At 35.9% G+C, this 27,921-nt stretch overlaps 1 protein-coding gene across 21 annotated transcripts in view; it reads left to right on the forward strand.

The window, feature by feature from the left end:
- Positions 1-27,921, forward strand: part of TBC1D5 (TBC1 domain family member 5) — a 565,096-nt gene that overhangs the window by 309,278 nt on the left and 227,897 nt on the right. For all 21 annotated transcript variants that reach the window (XM_070575957.1, XM_070575968.1, XM_070575969.1 and 18 more), the window contains 5 exons: positions 1,856-1,964; positions 3,429-3,518; positions 3,609-3,683; positions 4,808-4,875; positions 25,411-25,513. In XM_070575957.1, the coding sequence (XP_070432058.1) occupies positions 1,856-1,964; positions 3,429-3,518; positions 3,609-3,683; positions 4,808-4,875; positions 25,411-25,513 (445 nt within the window). The remainder of the gene's footprint in view (positions 1-1,855; positions 1,965-3,428; positions 3,519-3,608; positions 3,684-4,807; positions 4,876-25,410; positions 25,514-27,921) is intronic.

Consider the following 27,921-nt stretch of genomic DNA (forward strand, 5'->3'; position numbering starts at 1 on the left):
TTGGAACAATAAAAAGGCACACTAAAATAAAAGGAATATTATAATTATTGACAATAATATTAAGTTTTTAAAAATGTTACAGTATGCTGGGCACCCTTCTGAGGGCTTGTCATCTATTTTAATCCTCATAGTAACTTTCTTTTAAGTAGTTGCTATCGTTATTATTGTTATTCTATTTTATAGATGAGGAAACAGAGGCACAGGGAGGTTATGTAAGTTGCCCATGCTTGCACAGCTAGTAAGTAACTGGTAAATTGTGTACTGTTTCTGAATGCATGACTGTCTTTTTTGATCCCAAGAGTATGGCTCTGGTGTCCATTCTGTTAACCACTATCCTATACTGCTTATAATAGGCAAAGTAAAAGAAAGGAAGTTTTAATAAAGAAGAAATAAAATGACCCAAAAACATTAAGAATTTTCAGTTTCAGTAATGAAACAAATTAAAATAAAAATGAAATATTTTCTCTTATGAACAGAGTGGTGAGAATAAGAAATTTCGCGGAGTGGTGGTAGGAATGTATTTCTTCCCGTACTTGGAGTGTGTGTCCCATTTGGCGTACTTAGCTACAAGCCCCTGCTGGCGGAAGACGGGATGATCTGGGGTCAGTGCTACAGAGCTGAGGCTGGAAGTTCTCTTAGTCGTGGCAGGAGGGAGTGTAACATTGTTTTGGTAACACTTCTGTAAAACTCTGGAGAAGATGTAGCTTGCTCCACAGTCAGGGTTTTGAACTTTAGGTGTGCAGTTGTTTACGTTACTGGCTCTCAGATACCATAGTGTACAAGGCTGTCCTTTCTCAAAATGAGTAGAGTCTGGCCAGTGACAACTGCTTGTATATATATGATGGAGGGTTTTTAGAGGCTTTCTTTTAAGGAAGTCTCTCTGAAGGGATTGCCACGGTTTCAACTTTGACAATTAATTTTAAATTATAAGTTTATTGTGGCATTATGAAATTTGAGAGAAAATTTCATAAAGCTGTACTCAGTAGCCTCAACTGTTGACAAATGATTCTTGATGTTTAGCTTGATACAAGATGCAGGGAATATAGGTCTACTTCCTTTATTCACATTCAGTAAATGGTTTGGGACAATTAATTTCCAATTGTTTCCCAGTAGAGCAGATTTACTTGTATATTAATGAGGCACAGGTGTTAGGCCCCTGGTGTCTGCGTGCCTGGGAGGCATATTTCAGTTGTTTATCTACTCAGCCATAGGTACTGCAAGGTACTCAAGCTTGCCTTTAACAGTTTTTACAGTGAGGCTTTTTAATTTTTTGATTTTTTTTTCAAATTTGCCTGCACCTGTTAAAATTTTAAAACTGATCATGTAGAAAGAAGTTGCAGAGATTTCAATAGTAAATAGCACTAAAAGTTAAAGAAAGGAGTGTTCTATTATGTTTAACTACCAGCCTGACATTAAAGAGAAATGGGTTCATTTAAACAGATATTTCATGTGAGAAGCCCATATAAACAGTACACTTTTTTGTTGTGTATTTTTGGGGCAGGTACATCTTTGTCAGTGGCTAAAGGAGTCATATACTTATATTAATGTTCATCATTTTTTTCTTGTTTATTTACTGAACTGTACTACCAGCATTTTACAGGAAATGGAATAGCCTCCATAGACGTTATGAATTTCAGTAGCTGGCATAATTATAGCGATCTACATATTCATTAAATCTACAGAAGAACTCTGTCCAAAAAGACAGCCATGCGTTCAGAAACAGTACACAACTAAATATATACGTTTTAAAAGTTGCATTTCTTAGACTTATTTAAAATTAATTTCCTGTAGCACTCCTCTCCAAGCAGAAGAATTTTAACAAAAGGATCCCCATGCTTTGGTTTCTTGCATATAGGAAAGAATGGGAAGAACTATTTGTAAACAACAATTACTTGGCAACAATAAGGCAGAAGGGGATTAATGGGCAGCTGAGAAGCAGCAGGTTCCGCAGCATTTGCTGGAAGGTAAGAAGAAAATATTTATTTACAGTTTGTGGTTGCAGTATATCAACACATTACCTGATGCCCTGGAAGATTACCCATGCAGGGGATCACTGAATTTTCCAAGAGACTTCACTCTCAATTTTTTGGCCATCATGTTTATCTTTCATAGGACATTTACTAATAAGGTTGAACCACCTTAGTCTTGAATAACTGGTGATGGTAAAGGAGGCATTTGAAATAACTGTCTTTTCATCTCATTTGATGGTGCAGAATCCAAAGCAACACCTTTACATTCCCCAGAGGCTTTTTCAGAAATCCTTGAGGCTGAGCAGGAGCAAAGGGGGATTAGCTTTCAGGTTCCTATTATATCAAGTGCTGTCATTTAGCCATCCTCCCTTTCTTCCTCATAAATAGCAGATGGGAAAAGGTTTTTCATATTTCTTTTACTAGAAACAGAAAGTGAAGGGCAGCAAGAAGGAAAAGTAGAAGGAAATTAGGTCAGTCTCCTTCCAATAGAAAGGGCCATTGGTTACCAAATCTAGTAATAATAATCTGCCTTTATCTTTTTAATTGTTTGGAAATACTGTCCCTTTTTGTTCTCTCAAAATGAATGAATTTAGGTTTAGGCTCGTTTCTAAAATGACTTCTATTGAAAGTTTTTTAGGGTTTATCTGCATAAGTTGAGCATACGGAGTCTGTGCAAGTAAAGACAGTAAGGAACACATGATGTATTAGACAGTTTTAGATTTAATAATTTAGATTTAATAATTAAAATACATTTTTCTTCTGTTAGATGCAGGCAGTAAAGGCAGGAGACCTGCTGCTAGATTATTTGTTTACAAATGTTTAGGCCCCACCCCCATTCCTTGTTGTTTAACTTTCAGTATCCTTCGTTTGCTAAAAATATATCAAGATTTATTTTAATGCTGTATTAAACTAAATTAAATCAAATTTGTCTTTTTAAGAATGCTTGTTATTTTCGTAAGCTGATTGCCAGTTGTAAATTACATTTTCTGCTGTAAAAGGAATGATTTCACTTCTCAGACTTTGTCCTCAGATTGTTCTTGTCTGTCCTTTGCCAGCTTGTTTTAAGACAAATCTTAAACCTTGAAATTACTAATTGAACCTTGTGCCTATTAATACTCCCAACACCCCCATTAATATAAGACTGTAAAATGGGAGTTATGCTTGAACCTCAATGAATTTTTCTTGTTCATTTTTAATATAAATCCTGAAGGGAGGTTGATTCCATTTTGTGATGTGGCTTTTGGGATCTTGTTTTTTGGCATTTGTTTACTTTTTGAATTGTCCAAATATATATTTCTTAAATATCCCCAAATATAATTTATTGAGAATTAGAATGATGATATGAATATGGAATACCATGAATATGAACATCTCTTTCAATTTTCTTGAGATCTGTTTGGCATAGTTTCACATTTTACTTATGATTTTTACAAAAGTTTCCATTTTTTTTCTTGACAGCTATTTCTTTGTGTTCTTCCTCAAGATAAAAGCCAGTGGATAAGTAGAATTAAAGAATTAAGAGCATGGTATAGCAACATTAAAGAGATAGTAAGTTGCCCTTTAATTCATGTTTTTTTATGTTTGCTTTAAAGTCCAGTAGCCTCTGATCTCTGCATGTTTTCTTTCTTTCTTTACCAGCACATCACAAACCCGAGGAAGGTTGTTGGCCAGCAAGACTTGATGATCAATAATCCCCTTTCACAAGATGAAGGGGTAAAGTTCTTCTTTCTTTATATCTCAACCTCTTTTTCCCATAAGAATATACTTAGGAGATTGGTTATCAATCACCATGAAAGTAATGGTATTTTATACCAACTATTTTGTTTAACCCCAGATACTGTATCACCTAAAACTTGGTGGGAATTATTCCATGCTGTATACATAGTGTGTTGCAGGAAATTTATGATCTGTGTCTGTGGGACGGTACCCCAGAGGAGGAGTCCTAGGGTCTATAAGAACTAAGGGTAAAATAGAGCATAAAGATGAGGGTAGAACTATTTTATCAAGGTTGCAGTGGGAGAGGGGAGGCTGAGGAAAGTCTCCCTTGATGATAAAAATAGAGAAGAATTCACTTGGTTGGACTAACTCCCAGGAAGAAAAGTAACTATTTGTAATGAGTCTATGAAGAAGTTTTTAAAAATCAGCAAGATCAGGCCTGTTTCCACTCATATTCCAGGGGAGACTAGGTATAATTACTACTTTAGACATATTGGATAACTTCTTCAGTTGCTGTTCTAATTTCTGTTTCCCTGCTAATAGAAATTTTTTTTCTAGTTAATATATAATATTAGCATTTCTTTTCCTGATACCTACAATTATTATAATATAGTCTATGATATAACAGCATAAAATGTTAAGAAAGTTTTTAAACTTTGCTTAAATTTACATTTTAAAAACTACATAAAATTCTATTTGATTATAAAACCATCTTTGTAGAAAACGTTAGATGTCTTTCTTAGAGCCTCGGGAAGTCAGGTCAGGTTCAACTTGGGACCAGTTGGCCTGTGGCCCTTCTGTGATCCAAGTAGACTTTGTTGTTGTTGTATGGGTGGTAGCTGGTATATAGTAGTAAAAGTATCATTCACTTTAGGTAGGTAATATAAAAATTTTAAATATATACAATAATTTCACTGGAAAAGTTGATGTTAGAATGAGGATGTGGTTCCAAGATTAAAGTAGATTTTAATAAAAATTATTCCAATTTTGGGTTTCCTATCTACAATGTGAAATAACTCAAAGAGTAGGATAAATTTAATAAGTTAAATCATTAAATTGAGATCATAAAAGCCAAGCAAAGGTGTGAGATTATTTTAAATAGATTGTTCTCCTTATTTCAGAGTCTTTGGAACAAATTCTTCCAGGATAAAGAACTTCGATCAATGATTGAACAAGATGTCAAAAGAACGTATGTAGAAGTATTTACAAGTTACTTTCAATAATTCATATTGGTGTTACCTCTTTGTAATTTTAGCAAAATACAAAATCCGTAGAGGAGCCTTGATCGAATGCGTTATTCTACTTGTGTTAATAACAGTGATTTTGGCCAGATTTTGATAATAATGATTATTTCCTATTCTTAAACTATAGATTTCTGTGTTCCCTTTTTCAAAATAAAATAGTATTTTATCAGTTTTTCAATTTCCAACAATTATTTGAAGTTGTGCTTCTGATTAAGGTTGTATTATGTAGTCATAATATTGGTATTACTAGAAAAATTTATCTCTTGCTTTGAATACCTTTCTAATCAAATCACTTTTTAAGTGACTGTTATTTTTATCCTCCTTGTTTCTTTTCCTCTTGAAGCCATTCATGTTTGCAGACAACCTCTTCTCTTAACCTACTCAGTATTTACCCTGTGAAAGAGTAGTTTCTTATTTATCATATAGTTAATATCCGCGACTTTTATTTACTGGACCTCGTCTTTCTGGGTCATGTGGTGAGATGCACTTGGAATTTGTGTAGGAAGATTTTAGGGTAAGTTCTAGCAACAGAAGTTATAAGCTTGGGCAAACTGCTCTCAGTGCACATCTTTCCCCCTCAGTCTTTTTCTGTAAAATGGGGATAATAGTAACTACCCCACAGGATTGTTGTAGATTAATGGGTGTATGTTATAATAGTAGTAAATTAGATAAGTACGTTTTAGACTGTAAACCATCATGTAAATGTGAGTAAAGTTAATTTAATCATTAGGATCTAGGATGAGCCAGGCATATGCAGAGTCATGGGTATCTCTAGTGCCTTCTTCCAAGTCCCTCTGCCCCACTTCTAGTTCAGCTCCTTCTAGATCTATTGCAATGCCAAAGCCCCTGGCTCTGTCACATTCATCTCTTTCCAGGTCCCAAAACCAGAATAATCAGATGACATAGACTGCTATTAAGGTTGTACTATACATTTAAGAAATGAAATTTTCTATGTTAAAATGAAAATACGTAATAGGAATCATGGATTCAGAGTACAACAAAACCGTAGATACGTCGTAAAGGTAGCAGGTTGTAGGGGTGCGAGGTATGGGATCATTTTGATGAGCTTGAGTTAGCCAGTTAACCCAGGGGTAATGAGTTATTATAGGCAAGCTACTCTCAGAGGTGTTGGGTGGTAGTGCTTGATCCCTCTAGGATATAGTTTCAGAAAGTAGAATACCATTGTATTGGTGCACAGGAGGTACTCAATAAATAATTATTGAATAAAAAAAGAAATGAATTTCCTTGTCAATCATTTAAGTAAGTAAGTAATCAGTGGCAGTGAAACAGGCCTCATAAAAACAAAATGCACAGCATATATTGCTAACCAGCTAGTAAAGGCATCTCTTTCTAAAAAATGCTAGGCAGTTATCTTAGAAAACTTGACAACTTCAGCTTGAAGTGGCTAATAAGAAGGATTAGAATCCATCTCTCTACTGTCATCAAATGGAAATGGACGCATCCTGGCGCTAGGCAGAGTCACATGCTCAGAGGCCATATAGGCCCGACTGGTTAACAGAAATAGCAAACAAGGGAAGAAGAAAATAAACTTGGATAGCCAGACCAAACAGACAGTGGCGTTGAGAGCCTGTTTGTTATTTGGTTACTTAGCTCGAACATTTTTGTGTGGCTGCTTCAGGAAGTGTTGTTTCTTGAAAGACGTATTCTTTTAACTATTTGGTTTTATATTTTCTGTGTATTTTTCTTATAAAAATGTATATGTGGATGTATAACACACACATTTGGCTAATTTTTTCTTATAATTTGTCTCCACTAGTGTATTTTAATTAAATTGGCAAACTTGAGATTCAGGTAAAGTGTCTAGGAGGCTCTCTAGTTGACAGTGTAGCTGGGGGAGGTTACATATGTTCTTCCCTAGAAGGCTTGCCCATGGCTTTCTCCACATTTAGAGTAAGTCTCCTTGCCTTCTCTATATAAATTTTGTGGCAAGAAACTTAGCTTGTAAGGTAAGATTGTCAGTCTTATTTTAAAGTCACCAAATTGCCTAATGATAAAAGCCGAATAGCTTGAATAATTTTACTACTTCAGGTAATACGTTTCTGTTTATAAGGCACTACATGATCTAAAATCCATGGTTCTCAATCCAGTCTGTAAAGCAGTTCATAATGCAATAGGAGAAGAGAAGAAGTGCAACTCCGTGAATGTTATACACTGCTACTTGTTCACTAGCGTCTGTGATAGGAAGTTTGGTTTTTTAAATTTATATTTAGTGAATGTCTGCTATGTTTCAGGCTTATTCTTTGCATTTGGGGAACGTAGTGGTGAATAAGACAAGGTCCTGCTCTCACAGCATGTACATGTTAGTGTAGGGGTCAGGGGTGGAGTGAGACAATAAGCATGTCTAACTAAAGAGGGTAATCATAGAGTGGTAATCGCTGTGAAGAAGAGTACAGCAGGGTAATAGGACAGCTGGAGGGATAGCTACTTCAGGAACAGTGGTCTGAAAAGGCGGCTCTGAGAAGGTGGCATTTGAGCTGAGATGTGAAAAATTTTTAAAAATCAGCCATGTACAGATCTAGGGGAAGAACATTCCAGGCAGAGGGAACAGCTGGTGCAAGGTCCCTCAGTGAAAATGAACTCAGTATGTAGAGGAAGAAAAGGAAAGCAGGTATAGCTGGAGGCAAGTGATTTAAGTAGGGAAATCTGAGAGGAGGGCAAATGCCAGACAGGTGGTCATTAGACCATACTAAGGAGTTTAGGTTTTATTCCAATTGCAGTGGAAGCCATTCGAGGATATTGACCAGGGGTGTGATATATATAGAAGGGTAATTCTGGCTGCTGTGCAATGGGGTGAAGGTTGAGGTAAGAATGGAAGCTAGAAAAGCAGCTAGCTCGGAGCCTATTGCAGTTTTCTAAGTTATGTTAGTGACTTAGAATAAAGATGTGGGGGCCAGCCCCAGGGCCAAGTGGTTAAGTCTGTGCGCTCTGCTGTGGCAGCCCAGGGTTTCACGGGTTTGGATCCTGGGCGTGGACATGGCACTGCTCGTCAGGCCACGTTGAGGTGGCGTCCCACATGACACAACTAGAAGGATGTGTAACTAAGATATACAACTATGTACCGGGGGGATTTGGGGAGATAAAGCAGAAAAAAAAAAAAAAGATTGGCAACAGTTGTTAGCTCATGTCGGGGGTGGGGGGTGGTAGAATAAAGATGTAGTGATAAAGTTGTTAGGAGTAGGTACGTTGAAGATAGACATTTTATATTTTTAAATACAAATTAGGGGGTCATTATATGTAGTTTTCTCACATTAATCAGTCCTTTTCCATTTGTGCTGCTGTGTGTCAGGTCCTTTCTGCCTCCTACCTAGAGTCTGTTACTGGTTTAATTGTTCTCTTACCTAATCTATTACCTTTATTATTAATCTATTACCTTTCTCTCTCAGTCCATTCCACGTGTTACAGCCAGTTTTTCTCAAAACGCATTTCTAGTCATGCTACTTGCCTAATCTAAAACTTTCTATGTTACTCTGTGGTCTGCTGAAGAATGGACTTACCCAGCCTCCCTAACACACACACAGTTCCCTTTTAGGATATCCATTTATGTTTCTGTTACTGAGTTCTGGTTTAATTCCACTGTAGTCTGAGAGCAGACATTTTATGATTTCTGTTCTGTTCAATTTGTTAAGGTGTGTTTTACGGTCCAGAATGTCTCCTGTCTTGGTGAATGTTTTGTGTGAGCTTGAGAAGAATGTACACTTTACCGTTGTGGGATGAAGTAGTCTATAGATGTCCATTATATCCAATTGATTGATGGTGATGTTGAGTTCAACTATGTCCTTACTGATTTTCTGCTTGCCAGATCTGTGCATTTCTGATAGAGTGTTGAAGTTACCAACCACAATAGTGGATTCATTTATTTCTCTTTGCAGTTTTATTAGTTTTTGCCTCACAGTTTGATGCTCTGTTCTGAGGCACATACATGTTAAAGATTTTTATGTCTCCTTGGAGAATTGTCCTCTTTATCATTATGTAATGCCTTTTAAAATCTTTTAATTAGTGTTGGCAGGGTATATTTTTCTCCATCTTTAAAGTGAGTTTCTTGTAAGCAAGATATAGTTGGGTCTTGTTTTTTGATCCACTCTGACAGCCTCTCTCAGTTGGTGCATTTAGACCATTGACATTCAAAGTGATTATTGATATAGTTGGATTAATATCTCTCATATTTGTTACTGTATTCTATTTGTTACTCTTGTTCTTTTTTCCTATTTTTTGTCTTCCACCCTTTCTGCCTTTTGCAGTTTTAATTCAGCATTTTATAGTATTCCATTTTGTCTCTTTCTTTACACGTTGATTATACTTCATTTTACTTTTTTTAGTAGTTTCCCTAGAATTTGCTATATATATTTCAGCTAATTCAAATCCACTTTCAAATAGCACTATACCACTTTACAGTGTGAGTACCTTATAATAACAAAATAATCCTAATTCTTCCCTCTGTCCCTTGTATCATTTCTGTCATTCATTTCACTTACATGTAAGCATACATAAGCATATATATATGTATGTATGTATATATACACACACAGAAGCATACATAGTTGAATACACTGTTGGTATTATTATTTTGAACAAACTGTTAACTGTTGTAGCGATTAAGTATAAGGAAAATAAGTTTTTATTTTACCTTCACTTATTCCTTCTTATGCTCTTTCTTTAGATCATTTTCTGACCTGTGTTATTTTCCTTTTCTTTAAAGAACTTTTAAAATAATTTCTTGTGAGGCAGGTCTGCTGGCAACAAATTCCCTCAATTTTTGTTTGTCTGAGAAAGTCTTTATTTCTCCTTGACTTTTGAAGGATAATTTCCAAGGATACAGAATTCCAAGTTGGTGTTTTTCTTTCTCGCAACACTTTAAATATTGCACTCCACTTTCTTCTTGCTTTCATGGTTTCTAAGAAGAACTTGGATTTAATTCTTATCTTCGTTCCTCCATAGATAAGATGTTTTTTCCCTCCTTAAGGATTTTTTCTTTACCTTTGATTTTCTGTAGTTTGAAAATGGTATGCCTAGGTGTAGTTCTTTCGGCGTTTAGCCTCCATGGTGTTCTCTGAACTTCCTGGATCTGTGGTTTGGTGTTGGACATTAATTTGGGGAATTTCTCAGTCATTAGTATTTCAAATATTTCTTTCTTCTCCTTCTGATATTCCTATTATATGTATATTATACCTTTAGTAGTTGTCCCACAGTCCTTAGATATTCTGTGCTTTTTTTTCAGTCTTTGTTCTCTTTGCTTTTCACTTTTCAGAGATTCTATACTATTTCCTCTAGTTCAGAGATTCTTTCCTCAGCCATGTCCAGTCTACTAATAAGCCCATCAAAGGTATTCTTCACTTCTGTTACAGTATTTTTTCTTTCCAGCATTTCTTTTTTGTTTTTCTCTTAGAATTTTCATCTCTCTGCTTACATTGTCCATCTATTCTTGCATGCTGTCTACTTTATCCGTTAGAGCCCTTAGCATATTAATCATAGTTGTTTTAAATTCCTGATCTCATAATTCTAACATCCCTGCTGTGTCTGGTTCTGATGCTTGCTCTGTCTGTTCAAATTGTGCTTTTTGGGTTTTGATATGCCTTGTAATTTTTTCTTGATAGCAAGAATGATGTACTAGCTAAAAGAAACTGCTGTAAATGGGGCTTTAGTGATGTGGTAATAAGGTGAGGGCGGAGGAAAGTGTTCTTTAGTCCTATGATTTGCTCTCAGTATTTTAGTGAGCCTATGCTCCTTGACCATGAACTTCACAAGTATTTCTCCATTGCCCCCACTCGCCCCCCCCTTAGTGGGTCAAGATAGCTAGAGTGGGCTAGAGTTGGGTGTTTCCCTTCCCCCAGGTCAATTAGGGTCTAGTACCGCAGCAGGTTAGGTGAGGATTAGCTAGTTTTCCCTGAGGGCAGACCTTGTTAAGAAGAAGAGAGTGCTCTGTTCAGAATGACTCCTTTTCCTCTCCACCTGCTGGAAGCTGAGAGAATTTTTCTCTGTTATTTGTTCTGGAAACCTGGTTGAGCTATGGGAGGTAAATCTCACAGTACTGTGTGGGCCTCCCTATGACTGGGTCCCCCTGGAGTTTTTAACTCATAGTTGTCCACACTGAGTGAGCTTCCAGCAATTCATCAAATACAGTTCAGGTTTTCCTGCCCTGGCGCTGGTTCCTGCTGGTGGTTTTGCTTGAGTCTCTTCTCTTCTAAGTTGTGACTCCCTGTACTTGCCTGTCTGTCTCTTCAGTCTTGGGGGCAGCAGATTGCCCTTTGTCCTCCCCTCTCTTATGGATCCAAGAAGAGTTGTTGATTTTTAAGTCTGCTTAGCTTTTTCCTTGTTAATCAGGAGGGAGTAGCAATGTCCAAGCTCCTTGTGCGAAACTTGCCACATGAAATCCCTCCACAATTCCCTTGTAGACCAGGGCTCTGGCATCATTCCCTGAATAGGTTTCGTACTTTCTGTTTTCCATGCTTTGCGTTACTCGGCCTCTCCTGCTGGAATGCTGCTTCCCGCCACTGCTCCCTGTTGGATTCCTGGCAACTCATTCTTCAAGGCCTGAGTTTTTCACCACAGTGTTCATGAAGTGTTTTCTAGTCTTTACAATTGGAAATAATTTGTGCCTATTCTTTGTTCTAGTAGAATTTTTGTAATAACTTTTTGATAATATAACTTAATTTTGTTTGGTCTTATATTTATTTAGATCTGCTAATGTATTCAATCTGCCAGTGTATTCAGTGCATTTATATTAGTCTCCTCAGGATGCTAGGCACTGGCGATGCCAAGATAAATATGACGTGGACCCTTAAGAAGCTCAAGGTCTAATAGAGAAAGCAGCCACAAAGAAATAGTTACGATGCAAGACAACTGATGGTAAAATAGAAACAGTATATGCAATAGCTCTAGTGTTAGCCAGGTCTCATCTTTCAAACCTCGTGGTAAGCCACTGGAGGGCAGGAACCTAATGTTTTTTTTGTCTCATTGAGCAGAATCAAGCTGATGCTTAATAAATGCTCATTGATTATAAATCTTATCACTGATGATCAGTGTTGTTTGATTTTAGTAATAACTGTCTCTAACGTTTTTGGTCTTCAGAGACATAAGCACACTTAAAAAAAAATACTATCAGCCTTCTAGTCTGAGTTTAAACAAGATAATTTCATCTCATAAGCTGTGTTGTTGCCATAATTATTGAATTTATTTGATCTGAATATGTCACTGTATTAAATATTATCTCTTCTTTCAACTAATTTTAATATTCTTTTATTCTACTAACCTTTTTTTGCCTCAAAGGGTTTTGTATTCATTTCAATTAATTGTTCCTTATCTCAGCCTAATGAGGTTGTTACTATTCTCATTTTTATTACTGAAAAAACTAATAATCTAAAGGTAAATCAAGGAGCTTCCAATTTGCAGCATTTCTAATTCAGAACTTGAATCGTCCATTCTGAACCAATTTTGCTATGCTTCAAAGACTGTAACATTAAATGAAATTCAGTATTATTTTAAATGATGGGAAATATTGAGTTCAGAATAAAATATCATCCCCATATTAGATGCCAAAGAAGTCTGTTATTTGGTCTGTCAAGGTCTTTTCTAAAAGTATATTTATAGTGTCTGTAACATCATTTGCAAATTAACATATTTGTAAGATATTGCCAAATATTATCATTTTTTTCTTCAAATGTTCTCCCTCTCTCCTGAATTAAATGATTAAAAGTCTTTAACTTACTTTTATCATTGAAACTTTGGCTATATTTAAAAGTTTATCTCATTGCCTATTGGTTCTGCTAGTCCTCATCTTCAGTTTTTGGTCTGTTATGTTTCTGGTTATTTTAGGGTTATTGCAGTTACCACTTCAGGCAGCTTGTTCATCAGTTATACCGCCTATCTTTCCTACTTGAAACTCCATGACATGGTTAGAACTTTAAAGATCTAATGTTCTCATTTTAATGCTTCCTTTTATTTATAGTTTACATATGGGCCATGCTTTAGACATGATCTATTTAAGCAAACTTTTTCTTCTCAGTTTTTTTATCTTAGCCTTTGATATTTTGTGGATTCATTAATAATTGCTAAAATTTTCTTTTTGAAACTATAGATGCATTCTGTCCAGTTTGGTTGTCACCAGGCACATGTGACTATTTAAATTTAAATTCATTAAGATTACATAAAGTTAAAAATTAAGTCTTTATTCACAATAGCCGCATTTCAAGTGCTAATGGCTACTGTATAGGGTGGCACAGATGTAGCACATTTCTCACATTGTAGAACATTCTTTTGGGCAGTACTGTGTAGATAATTTCTGTTATGTTTTTGTATAGTGTATGATATATTTTTTATTCAAAGTGAACTTTTAGGTATGGTCTGTGCTAATTATTTTCTTTTTATTTCCTTTCTCTGCCCTTAAGAAACCTCCATGAATTTTATTTATTTATTTATTTTTTTGGTGAGGAAGATTGGCCCTGAGCTAACACCTGTGCCAGTTTTCCTCTGTTTTATATATGGGTTGCCACTACAGCATGTCTTTGTGAGTGGTGTATGTCTGCGCCCAGGATCTGAACCTGTCACCCTGGGCTGCCAAAGCAGAGTGTGCCAAACTTAACCACTACACCACTGGGCCGGCCTCTTGAATTTTTATAGTATACAAGTCTTATCTGAGTTTTGGGTTGATTTAGTTATTATATTACATTGTAGTAGGCAGTTAGAAATTAGACTACTTTGAAATTTTTTTCTATATTAACAATATACAAGTGATTTTACAAAGTTAACTTGTTGATTTTTTTTTTTTTTAATTTAAAGTCCATCTTCTCCACAATTCCCATTTTGGGAGAAATACTGCCAGTACTCTGGTTCAACATGGATTGACACACTTTATAAAGTTAAGATGGCCTAAATGTTGGTATCTTTCACACAGTTTCCGCTAAGCCCACTTTTTACTTAAATAAAAAACAAATTCCTCAGGGAAGGAAGATTTTACAAGCAATTTTAGAGCAGAATTGATTTTGGTGTGTGTTAATGCAGACAATCTGCCCAGTGTTAAAATGTTAAAGAGAGAAAAAAAAACACCATAGGCTGCCATATTCGTGTGATCACAGCAAAATAGCAGCTTGTATTTATATTTTCAGTCTCCTCGAGGTGGACTGCAGGCGCACGTGAGTGAGGGGTGCTTGGTGTTGTGTTGTGATTTAGTTAACGCAGGCACAGTACCCGCTTGTGCACGCACGACCAGCCCTCACATATGCACTTGTTCACAGCCGAGCAAGTGAAAACTACAACACAAGCCGCTCTCTGAGAGTTGTCGGCAACCTGTGTGTGTGTTTCTTAAATATTAAAAAGGGGGAAAAACAGATTTTCAAGAATACAAGAAACAATTCTTCTATCAAATGACCTGTAGTCCTTCCTCATTTTACAACATTTAAGGTAAAAACAAAATATTTGATTATTATGGTTTCATATGTATATTTAGAAATAGGTATTTTCCTGCACTACTCCTGTTTTTAATGTGTGTTCTTCCCATTTCTGTTTCATTTAAGCATGCAAATTCTTACCACACTTTTACTCCAATTTGTGGGATATTTTTTAACTTAAAATTCTTTTTTGTTATTTGGGTGGAAACAGGTGTATTCTCGGCAGAGCATACAGGTGTAGTGCTTTGATTAGCATCCTCATGCTCCTAATCTTTGGAATTGGGGGGCAGTGGTACATGGAGTGGCAGCACGTGATAGCACCCTGAGCTGCTGACCAGTTGAGTTTTTGCTTTTGAGATCCTTTTTGTTTTAAATTAAGCCAGATTTTTTAGCACCATTTCTAGTTGTGGGTTCACATGTTGATTATGAGAAGCTTAAAAAGTAAAGTCTTGTGCGTAATAAAGTGATACTTTATCTTGAAATAGTCCCAGGAGGCATAGCCTGTTTTAGTAGTGTACAATGATCTTTTCAGAACTCTCCAACACATGTGGAATTGAAGCTACAGTCATGCAGCAGATAACATTTTAGTCAATAACGGACCGAATATGTGATGGAAGATTAGTACCAGATAGCCTAGGTGTGTAGTAGGCTACCCCATCTAGGCTGTAAGTACACCCTGTGATGTTTGCACAACAATGAAATTGCCTAACAATGCATTTCTCAGAACGTGTCCCTGTCGTTAAGCAAGGCTTAACTGTACTTTGCTACTTGAAGGGTAAATGCTTTGAATTACTTTTAAATTTTTTCTTAATTGTTGAAAAACTTCAAGATAGAGTCTGTATTTCCGCTTGCGACGACGTCTTGCACTTAAAGTCATATTTTTGTGTATTATATTTTTCCCTATTTTTTCACTTTTATGGTATAAATAGACTTTGTCTTGTTTATTTACGTATTTACTTTTTGAGAAGGGAAGCAGTGGGGTAAAGGGCTTACTATGTACCTCAGGGTATTGGAAAACTAGAAAGAACCTTGGCTAAAACCCTCTATTTAGATGGTGACAGATACTACCTCCTGACACCCCAACCACCTGCCCTTGTCTCACCATGCATTCTTTGATATTTCCTGTCATCCTAACCCTCTGCTTAATCTTCTCCCTTGTATGGTGATTTCAGACTCCCACCTTCCATGTTAGACTCTTGGAGATTTTTCTGATGTCCTCTTAGGCTGGATCCTACTTCTTGTCCTCACAACAGATTCATACTTTCTTTTCTTTGTTTCATTTAAATCAGTGCTCACCTCCAGTTTATGGCCAGTAAATGTTGTATGTTGCTCTTGTCTTGATTAGTTACAAAAACAAATTAAAGACAGCAGAACTCTGGTCTGGCCTTTCTTATGCTTCACCTTCCCACCTTCAGGCCCTGAGCCCCTAGTTTTATTTTCATTTTTCATTGGTTGCTTTGTTTGTAGTTTATACATGTATTTATGCATTCAACGAATACTGCTTGAGAAATTACTACGTACCAGCTACTGTTCTAGAAGTTGAGGATACTGATAAAGAAAATAGTGCCTCTTCTGTTCTTTGATAGGTCTTGCACATTTTATTGTCATTATCTTCCTTTAAAAATATCTGTAAAATGTCGGGAGGCATCACAATCCCTGACTTCAAAACATACTACAAAGCTACAGTAATCAAAACAGCATGGTACTGGTACAAAAACAGGTGCACAGATCAATGGAACAGAATTGAAAGCCCAGAAATAAAACCACACATCTATGGACAGCTTATCTTTGACAAAGGAGCTGAGGGCATACAAGGGAGAAAAGAAAGTCTTTTCAACAAATGGTGCTGGGAAAACTGGAAAGCCACATGTAAAAGAATGAAAATTGACCATTCTTTTTCACCATTCACCAAAATAAACTCAAAATGGATTAAAAACCTAAAGGTGAGACCTGAAACCATAAGGCTTCTGGAAGAAAACGTAGGCAGTACACTCTTTGACGTCAGTATTAAAAGGATCTTTTCGGACACCATGCCTTCTCAGAGAAGGGAAACAATAGAAAGAATAAACAAATGGGACTTCATCAGATTAAAGAGCTTCTTCAAGGCAAATGAAAACAGGATTGAAACAAAAAAACAACCCACTAACTGGGAAAAAATATTTGCAAGTCATATATCTGACAAAGGCTTAATATCCTTAATATATAAAGAACTCTCACAGCTCAATCACAAAACATCAAACAACCCAATCAAAAAATGGGCTGGAGCCATGAACAGACATTTCTCCAAAGAAGATATACTGATGGCCAATAGGCACATGAAAAGATGCTCATCATCGCTAATCATCAGGGAAATGCAAATCAAAACTACACTAAGATATCACCTTACACCCGTTAGAATGACAAAAATATCTAAAACTAATAGCAACAAATGTTGGAGAGGTTGCGCAGAAAAAGGAACCCTCATACACTGCTGGTGGGAATGCAAACTGGTGCAGCCACTATGGAAAACAGTATGGAGATTCCTCAAAAAACTAAAAATAGAACCACCATACGATCCAGCCATCCCACTACTGGGTATTTATCCAAAGAGCCTGAAGTCAGCAATCCCAAAAGTCCTGTGCACCCCAATGTTCATTGCAGCACTGTTTACAATAGCCAAGATGTGGAAGCAACCTAAGTCCCCATCAACAGACGAATGGATAAAGAAGATGTGGTACATATATACAATGGAATACTACTCAGCTGCAAAACAGAACAAAATCATTCCATTTGCAATAACATGGATGGACCTTGAGAGAATTATGTTAAGTGAAATAAGCCAGCAAGAGAAAGATAATCTGTGTATGACTTCACTCATATGAGGAATTTAAAACTATGGACCAAGAACAGTTTAGTGGATACCAGGGGAAAGGTGGGGTGGGGGGTGGGCACAAAGGGTGAAGTGGTGCACCTACTACATGACTGACAAACGTTAATGTACAATTGAAATTTCACAAGATTGTAACCTATCAATAACTCAATAAAAAAAAAATATCTGTAAAATGTCTAGATTTCCCGCCTAGATTTTCTTGAGTGCTTAGTTCTTATGTTTTGTATCTTCATGTTCCTCAGTACCTGGCACCCACAATAGGCCTTTGTGTCATTGGTAGTCATCTAGTTAAGTCTTTTTATTTTGCAAACATGGAAAGTTGAAGCTCAGAAAGAATATAACTTAAGAAAATATAAGTTGTTAAAGTGGAAATGGAAATAATACCTGGGACTGCAGGTCTTTCCACTACTTTATAATAATTTATGTTAATCTTTTTTGCCTAGATTTAGTACTTTTTCAATTCAGGAAACATTTCTCGAGTACCTTCTGTATGCAAAGCCCTCTGTGAAGAAATACAAGATGGAAACATGACCCAGTTATCTCAAATCTTTTTCAGAAAGAGATGGAGATTAAGTAAATAGATGCTGTTTCTGCCCTCTGGGTTCATATACTCTAATGTGGAGTTTCTCAACTTTGGGAGTATTGACTTTTTGGACCAATTAATCTTTTATTGTGAGAGGCTGTCATGTGCAGTGTAGGATGTTTAGCAGCATCCCCGACCTCTGACTGCTGAATGCTCTGTGAGGGATGCTTTTAAAGTCTTTACAGGGCATTGGGGCATCTTGTTTGACAGAATGGTTCTCCGATACACCGCTTTAGAGCTTTCTGAGGTCTTAACAATGGATTTTACATTCACTCCCTTAGTTTCATCTGTCAACCTTGTTTTTCTGACTCTGTCCTAGATTTGATCTTTGAAGCAGTGCCTTAATGTTAGCATCATTTGCTGACTAGAAGAGCTGAGAATGAGAAAAAGTTTCATTTTCAAAGCCAGCAAGTTCTAGTACCTTTATGTTTAGCAGTTCTTCCTTTTGCTTTTCTCCTCTTTCATTCTTTTTGAAGTAAGAAGTGTAAACCCAGCAGCACCTTCAGCACTCTGCTTGGATAGCTCTTGAGCTAGATCACCCAGTTTGTTAGGTACATTTTCTATTTTTCATATAACTTGAAGCTGCCATGTTGCCACTACATAATAAGAAACCCTTTTCCTCTATTTTTCCAGTAATATTTTCCTCACTTTCATGTAAGCCCTCACTGGCAGCCTCCTCTTGGGCTGTCTGTCTTTTGGTAACACTCACTTTCATGCCGTTTATCTTTCATGGTTGCTCTATGCAAGGTCCTTCTGGCTTCTGTTCAGTCCCATAGACATTTCTACCACATACTTATGGGTTTTTTAACAGCACCCCAGTTTCAGGTATCAAAACCTGTGGTGGTTATCTATTGCTACATAATAAATCAACCAAAACTTAGTGACTTGGGAAAATAATAATTTATTATTTCATAATTGCTGGATATCTGGAGTTTAGGAGCAGCTTGGCTAGAAGGTTCTGACTTAGTAGTCTCCTGTGCGTGAGATTGCAGTCAGATATCAACTGGAGCTACAGTCGTCTGCAGGCTTGACTAGGGCTGGAGGATGTATATTGGCTCCTCTCCCTGTGGTTCTCTCCATGGGACTGCTTAGCTTTCCTTCTCCAGAGGATACTTCCCCCAGAGAAAGCAATCCAAGAAGAAAGGAGAGATGTGTAGAAGAATTTGCAGATGTATTTTCAAAACCATCACAGTCCACGTGAGGCATCTGCAGTCTTCCAGATGACCTTTTTCATTCTATTCAGTTAGAAGGGGAAATGTGTATGAGGCCTGATTGGTGGTGGTGGTGGGGATTGTGTGGTCACACATCACTTCCACTCTTGTCCATTGGCTAGCATTCAGTCACATGGCCACAGTAACTGCAAAGGAAGCTGAGAAATTAAGTCCAGCTGTTTGCCTGCAAAGGAGAGGAGACAGATTTGGTTGAATGGGGAGAATGGTGAATATAGGTGAAAGATAGGAAGCAGAGGAAGAAAACGTATCTGGTATGTCTGCTTTCATTCTATATCAAATTGTTCCTCTCTGTGGTTTTTGTTTGATTTTTCAGTTCTTCTTTAATAAAGCAATAAACCAGAGTAAGGTATTATAGTTATTTTGCCATTTAATAGTATTCCAGGGAGTTTTCATCAGCTCATTTTAAATTTTGGATGAATGCTTGTTTTGAAATTCTGTTTTTGAAGTATGGGCAGAACATCAGTTATTGTTCCTTCAAGTCCTTCTGTGCTTCTCTGTCCTACTGCATGATTGTAAACCTTCACCAAGGGCTTTATTTTTCCCCTTGGGGCATCTTATTGAATACTTGCATCTTCAGCAATTCATCTGGGCCCAATGCATTGTCTGTTTTAATACTTCTAATTACCTAATTATGTACTATAATGCGGTGACAAAGCCCTTTATCATTTCACTCTTTTCTTAACCCTTTTCTAGCTTAGGAAATATTCTTTTTGTCTCTTTGTTGTCTGAGGAACTCTTCATTATAGACAGCCCAGGTATTTGCCTGGCTTCCCTTTATTGTCTGTATTATGATAGATCATTGCTCTGTTGAATGTCTTTCCAGTTAACTCCCATCAGGCACCTAGGTTCCTGGTTACTGGGGCTTTAAAGTTGGTGGTGTTGTCCTCCATTCCTCTCTTCCTGATTGATTCCCATATATTGCAGTCACATGAGAAGATATCCAAAAGGCAAATACAATAGTCTGGTTGTCATAAACTACTTTTGTGACAGGATTAGTGGCCATTCTACCATTCATAGATCTTAGATGTCCACAACAAGTGTGCATGATCAAATGTAATGGAAATCAACAAGAATTTTCAAAATTATGGTCATCTAAAAATGATGAAGGGAAATTTTTCTTTATATGTGTATTTTAGATAATAAAGGAGGAAAAAAACAATATCATTATAGTTTTGCCATTTTAAAACCTCTAATAAATTAGTAGATCTAGGCAACGATCATCACAGAAAAAGAGATAAGCTAACAGTGTGTGCCTCTTGGAGGAAGTACACCATACCAACTGTTCCAGTTTTCTATTGTTGCAACGTAAACCACCCCAATGCTTTGAAAAACCACAGAATTTATGTTTTTGATGAATCTACAAATTGAGCAGGGCTGAGCAAGACAGTTTCTCTCTGTTGCATGTGGTGTTAGCCAGGCCAACTTGAAAGGTAGGCACTGGAATCATCTGCAGGCTTGTTCACTCACATGTCTGGCTGTTGAAGCTGGCTTTCCGCAGGCACCCTCTTTGGAGCTGTGGCTAGAACACCTCCACATGGCCCTCCCACGTAGCTGCTTGATTTTTTAGCAGCATGGTGTCTGGGTTCCAGCTTCCTGTCCAGATGGAGAACCAGATAAAAGCTGTGTTGCAGCATCACTTACGCTGCATTGTCTTTGTGAGAAGCTAGTCACTAAGGCCAGCACATATTCAAATGGAGGAGAGTTAGTCTCCTCTCCACCTTTTTATGGGAGGAGCGTCAAAGAATTTGTGAACATGTACTAAAACCATCATATCACCCATGAAGAATTGTATTGAAAAGTTGAACCAGAATCTGATGAAGTCTCTAGACCTAACTACCAGTTTATAGGAAATACAGGGGTCATAGGAATGTGTTAAATAACAAAATGGAGAAAAATAAGTAAAATTCAGAACGTGGGAAATTTCTACAGAATAAAGCACCTGGTTGCTTTAACCAATACATTGCAAAAAAACAAAAACAAAAACAGAGAGAGGAAGGAACATCTAGGGTAAAGGAGTCTTAAGAGATAAATCAACAAATTGCAGTGTATGGGCATTGATTAGATCCTGATTTGAACAAACTAAATTTTTAGAGGAATTTGGACATTGACTGGAGTTTTGATTTAATTAGTAGATTATTATTTTTACTATAAGTAGTATTACAATGATACTATGATTGTCTTTTCAAATTGAGTCCTTATTTTTTAGAGATACACACTGCAATATTTATAGGTGTACAGATGTCTCAGATTTGCTTCAAAATGCAGAATTAGAGGACAAGTAGATATAAAATAAGAATTGATTGATGATGGAGCTGGGCAATGATATATTGGGTTCAGTCTACTATTGTCTCTTCTTTCTAAATGTTTGAATTTTCCATTACAGATAGTTTGAAAAACTTACAATGAAAACTATATTACCTGTGAATTTTGGTTTATTTCAAGGTGTGAAATAAAACTCACACCAAACTTTTATATCTCTTCGTATTATTTTGCAGTATGTAAAGTTTGTCTAAATCCAAGTTCCTTTACACTTGAGACAAAACTGCTGTGTTTTAAATATTGGTGAATTAAGTTAAAAATGAAATATCACTCGTTTTTTCCATCAAGTAAAAATCTTAGATGGTATTAGTCTGAGTTTCATCATGGAATACTTTAATATTACTTGCTCTTTGCTTTTTATCTCTGTTAGACTTTCACCCTCACTTATTTACCATCTCCATTTTCATTTTCTGGCCAAATGCAGAAATTACTTCACTTGGACTTTCATTTTCTGATAATAACAATATTTGTCCTCGGTCCCTGTTTGGTGGGATTTCTTTTCTTTTGCTTTCCCATGAGATATTTCAGCTTGAATGAATTGTAAACCTCTATAATTTTAGTGCTAAACTTTTTTGTCTACCTCATATTTATGAAGTTACTACCGTATCTCCTTTTTGCATGAAGCTGTAGAGTCACTGCTGATTTTCCAAAATCTGAACAATTGTCACATTCAGCTTGGGCCTGTATTCTGAGATTTTTGTTATTGTTTCAAAAGCAGGTTTGCCTTTCCAGTGATATTTGGGTTAGACTGATGTTCCCATTACCTTAGCTATCCTGAATCAACACCAGATGGCATGGGGTAAAAAAAGCTAAGAAGTGTAATGGATGGCAGGGAAGCTATTTTGAAACTTAAAACGTATCATCAAAAACTGATTATTACTATTCCTAGAAAAGCTATTCACTGTGCTTTTCTCTCTCCTATTTCTGATTCTTATAAATGGTATATTTTCTGGTTTGGAGCCTGATAATATGACAATCAAATATTTGTTGTAAGAAATGTTATTATTCAGGTATATTCACCAACCTTATGACTTAGGAGGTTCTTCTATGTAACTCTAAACTCATGGAATTTTACCTAAATGCATGTCTCCAACTCATTTATAACTAATTAGTGAAGCAGTTGGAGAGCACTGATGCCCTGCTAACCACCCAGATTCACTGGGGCAGGTGTTATCCTCTCTGCTTCAGTCCTTACCTGTTAACTTCTGAGTTGGACAGGGTAATCCCCAAAAGCTTTTCAGCTTAAAATTTCTCTGAATGTCGCTTCTCTTTCCAACTTGTGAAATAACATGAACTTTTATTTTTCAGTACCTTTCCCTTTCTTCCTTACTTATTTGATACTATGGATTCTTCGTCAGAATTTATAGAACAAGTCATACTTTTCTGAAAAGGAGGGTATCATGAAACTTCATAAATTGGCACTTTAGCATTGTAAAGTGGAATTGTCGATGGTGTGCTATTGCGTATATGTGCTGTCTGCCTAATACATATTTTCAGTTGATTGGGTATTTGCTAAAAGTGGGTAATTTAAATTATCTACCTGCAATTTAATTCTTGTAGATCTCTAGTTTTTAATCTTGCAAGTGGTTAGTATGCATTTAAATGAAACTATGAATTGGTATGTAATATAATTTACATTTTTAGTAGTTAGGTATTAAATTTTTACTATATAGTTCATGGATATTTGTTACAAAGTGAATGTTGCATTTTTTAGTACTTTCTCCCATAATCCATTCAGACTGCAACAGCTGCACAGAATTTGGTTGAGTCAGTGTTCATAGAAAATTTCCAAAGAATAGTTAAGGAAGGGGACACACAAAGTCATTAAACCTGTGATCTAAATCATAGGAGTGAAGCCTGCTTCAAGACAGGGCTAGATTGTAGTCATCCAGTGGGGATTAGAAGAGGAAACAACTTCACCTCTCAAAAGGATGATTTTATTTTTACTTTGGTGACTAAGTTTTCCCAAAAAATTTCTCTTCAGCAGTTTATTGACTACTTACCCGTCTTTCATCCTGATTACTTTAATTTGGGATATTTGACTTTCTAAGGGCTTTAGCAACTTTCTGTTGTCCCAGATAAGTCATTTTAAAAGTAGTTGTGTTTGACATCTTTGTGGAACTTCTTTGGCTTCTAGGATATGTTATTCTTGCTCTGAATTTACTTTAAGGTTAGTTTTCCTCTTCTTTAGGAGCTAAGGTCACTTATGCATAGTCAAACTCCCATGGCTGAGTAGAGACTGTCCCTCCTAAGATTTATGCAGGGTCATCACATTGGTTTATGCAGAGGTGGTTTATGCCCAGATCCATGGGTCGTTTATTACTGGCTCCCAAAAGACAGGCCTCCTTACTGCTACAGTAAAGATCAAATATTTTTGTTTGGGGACAATTGCACATCAAAGGGAATTTCAAACAAAAGTCAAATGAACAGATGAAAATAAGATAGGCTTTAATTTATTTTAAAAATTAGGACCAGAAAAGAGATGCTTCACAAACCACTAGCATAGTGCACCCAGGAACCCAGCCTGGACTGAAGAGAAAGTTATAACTCTCACAGGGAGGCAGAAGAGGATCAGAATAAAACATAAAACAGCTGAGGTCTCCAGAAATAGGAAGCAGTAAACCATTATAATATGAAGAACAACTCTTATTGCTGTTTAAAAGATTCATTAAGGAGAGGTTTTCTGTTTGGAGAATGCCCCATGCCTCCATGCTTGAGCTACTCTTCCTCTGCAGTCTCTCACATATTCTCTTATTCATGTCTTCATCACCTAAAGTACTAGTACTCAAAGACTAATGATGACCTCTCTTTCTGAACATCTGCTACTTGCCAGGCACTGTTCTTGGTGCTTTCACATTATCTCATCTTGATCACAAGATCAGTATCATTATCCCTACTTAATAGATGAGGACGCTAAGCAATCATTTACTCAAGGTTACACAGATAGCAATTATGCAACATGAATTTGAACATAGGCTTTTCTTCTCAGGTTTGTAATTTTTCCATTTCACTTTATTATAATGTCCTCTTAGCTCCTTCCTGTAATCTCTCTTCTTTCAGGCTTATTCCCACTTAGAGTTTCTCAAACACTATTTTCTTTGCTACTTCACTATTCAGAAATGTTGAGTCACTCTTGCTTTTCCCCAGTTGTAAATTCGGCATTCAAAGCTCTTTCCAGACCTGTCACTTTTCTTTCTGATGACTAATTACCATACTACTCTGTGCACTTGGAATAATTATTGCCTGCTGTGCCTTCATATCTTTCCTTCTGATTTGATTACCTTTCCCACTGATGTTCCATGTTCCTCCTCTCCAAAAAGTTCTTGTTCAAACCTTTTGTGATTGAAGTCATTTGACTGTTTACTTCTAGGTGGCATTCCTTCATCCCTTATATATTCGTTGTGTATTGCATTGCTATGTAGTTGCTCTCTGGGTTGTTGCAGTTGTATATTCTTGCATTATAAACAATGATTTAGGCTCCTTTCAAGTGGCTACTCGGCCATTTTTCTATTTCACATTACCTCAAAGCACCTGGTAGAATTTTTGATCCAGAAAGCATTTAAGTAATCTGACTAATTTGTTTCATTTGAAGTCTACATTTTAATCAGATAAAGCTAATAGCATGGTCTTGTGTAATAATTTAAATTCTGGTACTTGCATCAAAAAGAAAAAGGATAATGATTTCTTTAAAAAGTTGATACTTGAATGATCACGTTCAAGTCCTAAAAACCAAATGGGCTAAAACAAAGCAATTCCCCACCCCAAATAAGTAGGCTGTAATTCACTTTGCTTAAAAACCATTGTGTTCACCACGTGATGACTTTAAGCATATGAAGACATTTGAAATATTTCAGTGTTGAAGGGTATCATTTCTCTCTGGGACATAAATAATAGTTTTTTGTTTCTCACCCTTTTTGCTTTAACATATCAGTCCCACCAATGATATAAGTTGCATGACGAATACAGGCTTGTACTAAAACCTAAAGCAGCCCTTGGGCACCTCTCAGAGATGGGTGTTTGAGGATAATTCTTGAAATTGTGCTAGTCAGTTTCAGTCCTGTGTTTTCTTTTTACAGGTTTCCTGAAATGCAGTTTTTCCAACAAGAAAATGTGAGAAAAATTCTTACAGATGTTCTTTTCTGTTATGCTAGAGAAAACGAGCAGTTGCTTTATAAACAGGTAATGAAAATATCTTACAGGTGGCATCCATTGACTCAAAATTTTCTATACAGCTTGACAAATGATAGAGCAATAATGTAGCCTTTATTGTATCCAAAGTTGTATCATAATAGTAAAGCAATCAAAGAGCTGCTTGTCAGCTGCATGGTGAGAAGAGTAAGCTCATTGAAGCACATATGCTTCTTCTTTATTAGAAGACATTCCGCCAAATTGTCTTCTATAAGGTGTTCAATCTTTTCTTTCAACTTTTGGGAGTTTGTTTATAAACAGCGTCTTTGAAGCCAATCTAGTAATAAAACTTTTTAGAGTCGTGTATATAAATATTGTTTGTAAGTATAGCATTTCTAAATATGGGACATGCCATGTAAAAGATAATTGTGTCCTTTTACTCTTTAAAATTTACCAGTAATATAACTTCTAAAAGTCCATTTAACCTTTTTGAAATTTATATAATATTCTTTGTGATCCTGATGTTTGATTTATCCCATTACTAAAGCAAAGAAGATTGTTGGATTATGTTTTATTTTTATTGAAATGTAAATTATTTACTTAATATATAAAGAAATATCTAGGTTTCTATTTAAGCTATGGTGTTCAAAAAAAAATACACAAAGCTAGATATTTTTGTGTATTTCTCCAAATGTGTATTAAGTGACAATTCAAACTAAATTAATAAATTCTCTAGCAATCCAACTGAAGACATATATCCAACTAATTACTACCTAATTTCCAAGAAATATAACAGAAAATACCTGTATGATGAGAGCAATGAATTTAGTTTGAAATAAACTTGATTGGTTTAAGGATAATAAACCAAGTCATATGATAATTGTCCTAAATAATGCCTTTGTTATTGTATATATAGAATACCCAAGGGAACTAATTTTATCTTAGTTTTAATGTAAGTAATATTTCTTTCTATTACTTACATGATGATAATCACCTTTTAGAATGGGAAATGGAAAAAATATATCCCATTCATAATAGCAACTAAAACTATAAAGTGTCTAGAAATAAATTTAACAATATAGGTACAAAGGCTATATGGAGAAAAATATAATCGTTATTGAAGGATATAAAGCAAAAGTTGAATAAATAGAAAAATGATAGCATATTTTTAGATGGGAAGACATTAAATAAAAATATTACTTCTTCCCAAATTAATATATAAATGTATTATCATTCCAGTGATCATCTCAGTGAGAAATGTGCTTTTTAGAAACTGGACACAGTTATGTTAAATTTAGTGCCATAAAGCTTTACAGTAATTTTAATGTCGAGAATATAGCACTAGGTCTAGACTCAAATCCCTTTCTTGGAATCTCAGCTCCACCATTTGCTAGCTACATAATCTTAGGCAATTTACTTACTTAACTTGTCTAATCCTCAGTTTCGTTATCTGTAAGATGAGGCCAATAATAGTATTGACTTTGTAGAGTTAAAAATATATGGTGCTCAGTAAGGATTCCTGTTGGTGGTTGTGGTTATTATTATTATCATCATCATTATTAAATATGTTGGAGTTGCCACAGAATTTAGGAGAAGGGGAGAATGGCAAAGGAAGATATGAAAACTTCTATAAAGATTCTTTGATCAAACCAATGTGATGCCAGTGTGGGAATCAACAAATAGATGAGTGGAACAAGCTAAGAACAGGTCCAATTATATATAAGATCTTAATATGATAAAATAAGATGTATTCATTCAAAGGGGAAAAGGATATTGACTTGCCGTATTTGGCTTTCCATCTAGAAAAGATTAAATTATACCTTTATTGGAGAATAAATTCTAGATGGAATAAAGATACAAATGTAAAAAAAACTAAAAATATGTAAAAATACTAGAAAAAATTTAGGAGAATTTTTTATAGTCTCAGGGTAGCAATGGCCTTCCCAAGCAAGATAGGCTGTATAGAAGTCAGATACAAAGTCCAAAGGCTGAAAACAAACAAACTGAAAAGGAGATTGGGAGAAAATGTAGATCAGTGTAGAATTTTTGGAAGAAAATACCAGAAAATCTCATTCAAAATGACTAAACTCTAAGGATGTTAATTAAGTCTGAGGGCCAAATGGTCCTGCAGCGTTAGTTAGTTCAGGAGCTCAGACTCTTCATCAATGATCCAGGTTTAATTTCTGTTTTTCTGTTCTCTTGTCATTGTGTTGGCTTTTGTCATCAAGCCTATCTCTTCCTTGTCCCCTCTTCTCTTTCAAATATTTGAAAATACCTCACAGTAAAAGATTTGATGATAGTGAATAAAGTGAGGATACACTTATCCCAAGTTATACATTTGTTTTCCTTTTTCTTTAGAGAAAGAAACAACCTAGATCAAGGAAGTCTTATAATAATGAAAACAAATTCCACAGACAAGGAACAGAAACATAATAGTTGCACATTGTATCATTTGTGAT

Source organism: Equus przewalskii, chromosome 15 (assembly GCF_037783145.1).
Source record: "Equus przewalskii isolate Varuska chromosome 15, EquPr2, whole genome shotgun sequence".
Taxonomy (NCBI): Eukaryota; Metazoa; Chordata; class Mammalia; order Perissodactyla; family Equidae; genus Equus; species Equus przewalskii.